This window comes from Neophocaena asiaeorientalis, unplaced genomic scaffold, assembly GCF_003031525.2.
Source record: "Neophocaena asiaeorientalis asiaeorientalis breed wild unplaced genomic scaffold, Neophocaena_asiaeorientalis_V1.1 scaffold43, whole genome shotgun sequence".
Lineage (NCBI taxonomy): Eukaryota > Metazoa > Chordata > Mammalia > Artiodactyla > Phocoenidae > Neophocaena > Neophocaena asiaeorientalis.
Window position 1 is genome coordinate 12649426 of NW_020173674.1, and position 3578 is coordinate 12653003.

The 3578-nt window shown below is 54.7% G+C and overlaps 1 protein-coding gene across 1 annotated transcript in view; it reads left to right on the forward strand.

The window, feature by feature from the left end:
* The first annotated feature begins 3093 nt into the window (after window positions 1–3093).
* Window positions 3094–3578, forward strand: part of C1QTNF4 (C1q and TNF related 4) — a 1034-nt gene continuing 549 nt past the window's right edge. The window contains exon 1 of the mRNA XM_024749535.1: window positions 3094–3578. Coding sequence (XP_024605303.1) covers window positions 3094–3578 — 485 coding nt within the window.

Consider the following 3578-nt stretch of genomic DNA (forward strand, 5'->3'; position numbering starts at 1 on the left):
CAGTGCGCAGCCCGGCGCCCGCCCGGAGCCCAGAGCCCGGAGCCCGGAGCCGGATCGCGGGCTCGGAGAGAAGCCGACCGACCGCCGCCCCCAGCCAGGTGAGGGCTACTCTGGGGCGCGGGGAGCCAGGCTTTCTCCTTGACTGGAAGCGTGGGCCGGGGAATTGGGTCCTTTTTCCCTGAAAGGAGGACCTGGGAGCTTTTTTTCATGAAAGAGCCTCAAGGGCTTTTACTCTGAAGGGATGGATAAAGGAAGGTCTGGGGGAGAGAGGGTCTGGGGTACCGTTTTCCGAGGGTTTTTTTTTTTTTTTTTTTCATGAGAAAGGATTAATTGGCTTCGTCTGTGAAAGGGGGACTTATCTTCTTGGGAGCCTGAGGGGTTTTCAAGGTAGGTGGGGAAGGAGGTTTGGGCAGAGCTTGAGGGAGGGGGTGATTGGGAATTGAGGTTTGGTAGGGAGGGGGTCTCTAGAATCCCCTTAGCCTGACATGGCTGCACCTCCACCCTCGGTTCCAGGATTCTGGGTCTGTCCAGCGCACTGTGTCCTAGTTTTTTCTCTTTGAGGATGATTATTTTCAGCCTCACCTGGATGGAGCTAGGAACAGCCATTTCCTTCCCTGGAGCTGTGATGCCCACCTGACACCCGCTACCTCTGACCTGCTCCGGGAAGGGGGTTTAGGGAAGGATGGGGACCCACAGATCTGAGAAATGGGCAGTGGTAGGTGAAATGGAGGCTGGGTACTGGACACACAGGAGGACCCTCTGGCACTGGCAGGAAGGCTTGGCAGGAAGATTACTGAGGGTCGAGTGGGCAGGTGCTCCTGGGGCAAGACCTGCTAAGACAGCAGCAGTGTCAGGAAGAGTTGAGATGTTCCCAGAAGACAAAAATGTTAAGAATATTTTTTTGGTTGGTTTTGCTTTCTTTCCCTTTCACCCTAGATCCCAAGACTCATTCCACTTCAATTTTTGTGAAAAGTGAAACTGAGGCAGATGACAGGTTGGCTGGAAATAACTGTGTTTAGAATGGAAAGGTGGTGGAGAGGAAAGCACACTGAATTTGGAGTCAACAGACCTCAAGGCTTGCCTCAGTGCTCCATGAGTGGCCTTGGGTCAAAATGCTTCCCCTTTTTGGGCCTTGGCTTTCTCCCCTATAAAACAGGAGAGGGCCCACCTGTCTCGCAGGTTGGCTGTGACACCAGACGTGTCCAAAGAGCTCTGTGAAAGGGACTGCACTGAATACTGTGAGGTGCAATCTTCACTACTGCACATGCCCCCCCTCCCTGCCCCTGCCCTCACCAAGGGTACCGGCTAGCCCATGGGACACCTTTGTAAGAATGAGAAAAGGTACTTCCTGTGTAAGGAGAGAGTGTTCAGCTGGGCTAGGGACTTGGGGGTCTTACTATGAGAATTAGAAAAAGGCACACTTTCCCCCAGGGGCAGCAATTCCACACAGTTGGGCAAGTAGAATGTGGGTTGGACTCCAGCACCCACCTAACCTCAGGCGAACGTCCTTGTGTGCAGCACATCACAGCTGCACCTGGCTACCCTTCTTGGCAGGTTCCCGGTGTCTCTAAGAGACACAAAGATACACACACTCCCCGGGCATTTCCCATAGAGGCCCACGGCCTAGACTGTTACCAGCTCATTTTCTTTTCTGCTTTGCCTCCACTTCAGGTCCTCAGGGTATTCAATCCCCAAAGCCTATGCCCTACTAGGAAGCATTATGTAATTCTACCCTTGGAGAGTTAGTCCTCTGAGTTAAGTAGTGCCTTTACCAAGTTTCCAAGGGTAGGAGTTACTGAACCCTAACCCCTTATGTCAAGAACTTGATCATCAACTATACTCCAATATAAAATTAAAAATTTAATTAAAAAAAAAAGAACTTGATCAGATCGATTTTCTCAAAAAATTGACTGCAGTGCCATCCAACGAAGGTGTTCACACCTGCCTTCTCAGAGCATCCTCACAGCAAGCTTGTGAGGCAGGTCTCCTCCCCAGTTACACAGAGGGAGCCATGGCCAGAGAAATTAAGGAACTTGCCTAAGGTTTCACAGCCTGTAACGGGTAGAGCCAGGACCTGGGCCCAGGTTTAGCTGTCAGTCCTCTCCACTCCACCACTACTACTGAGGAACCAAGCTGCTGACCTCACAGACTTGCCAAAGCCGTGCTGGAATTGTTGCTTTCCCACTCTATCCCTAGCAGCCCCTGGCTCTCTCTTTCCCCTCAGTGACCAGCCCCCAAGCCCAGAGGAAGGAGTCTCTTTCTCTTACTCTGATTTTACAGGGGGAGGGAGCTACCTCAAAGCCCATCTGTTCTGGCCTCTTTAGTGCAAGAAGGGCCCCTGGAGAGTCCAGAGGTCCAGCGTGGGAGCTGACCCTTGACTGGGTCAGAGGCCAGGAAATGGGTCAGGGAGCGGCTATTTCCTTTCCTGCCAAAATGGGGGCTTAACCAGCAGCCATCATGGAGGATATCAGTATAGAGAGCCAGTGCCTGAGAGAGGGGCAGGCTAAGTAAGGACCATAGAACAGACACAGGAAAATGCAGCAAATCGGAGGCTGAAGGAAACTCAGAGACCCCCTGACCACCTTCTGCGTTTCCAGGGCCCCTGGGTGTCAAGGAGGAGGGGATGTGTAAGCCCAGCAGACAGGGCTATAGGACCCTCTGACCAGAGCATTTGTGCTTGCATCTATGGTATATGTCTGTGATCTTTCACTTGAAAAAGGAGTTCGGTGGTTACAAAAAAAGAAGAGAGAAAAAAAAAAACAAAACCAAAACTGGCCTAATCCAATGGCCCCCAAAGTGTGGTCCCTAGACTAGCAACATCTCTGCATTACCTGGGAACTTGTTAGAAATGCAAATTCTTGGGCCTCATACTAGATAAGGTGGGGGTGGGAGCCAACAATGTGTGTTTTAACAGGGTCTCCAGGTGACACTGAGGCCCCATGACGTTTTAAGAACCACTGACCTAGTCCAAGTGTGTAGGAAACTAGGAGTCCTAGTTGTGGGTCAACGGCGGGTCTGTGAAGGGAACCCGTCTCCAGGCCGCCCCTGCCCAACCCTTGTCTCCTTTCCTTCGTGCCTCCCCTCCCAGACGCCATGCTGCCGCTCCTGCTGGGCCTCCTAGGCCCGGCCGCCTGCTGGGCCCTGGGCCCGGCTCTGGGCTCGACAGAGCTGCGCTCAGCCTTCTCGGCAGCACGCATCACCCCCCTGGAGGGCACGTCGGAGATGGCGGTGACCTTCGACAAGGTGTACGTGAACATCGGGGGCGACTTCGACGCGGCCACCGGTCAGTTCCGCTGCCGCGTGCCCGGCGCCTACTTCTTCTCCTTCACGGCTGGCAAGGCCCCGCACAAGAGCCTGTCGGTGATGCTGGTGCGAAACCGCGACGAGGTGCAGGCACTGGCCTTCGACGAGCAGCGGCGGCCCGCCACGCGGCACGCCGCCAGCCAGAGCGCCATGCTGCAGCTCAACTACGGCGACACGGTGTGGCTGCGGCTGCACGGCGCCCAGCAGTACGCGCTCGGGGCACCCGGCGCCACCTTCAGCGGCTACCTGGTGTACGCCGACGCCGACGCGCCTGC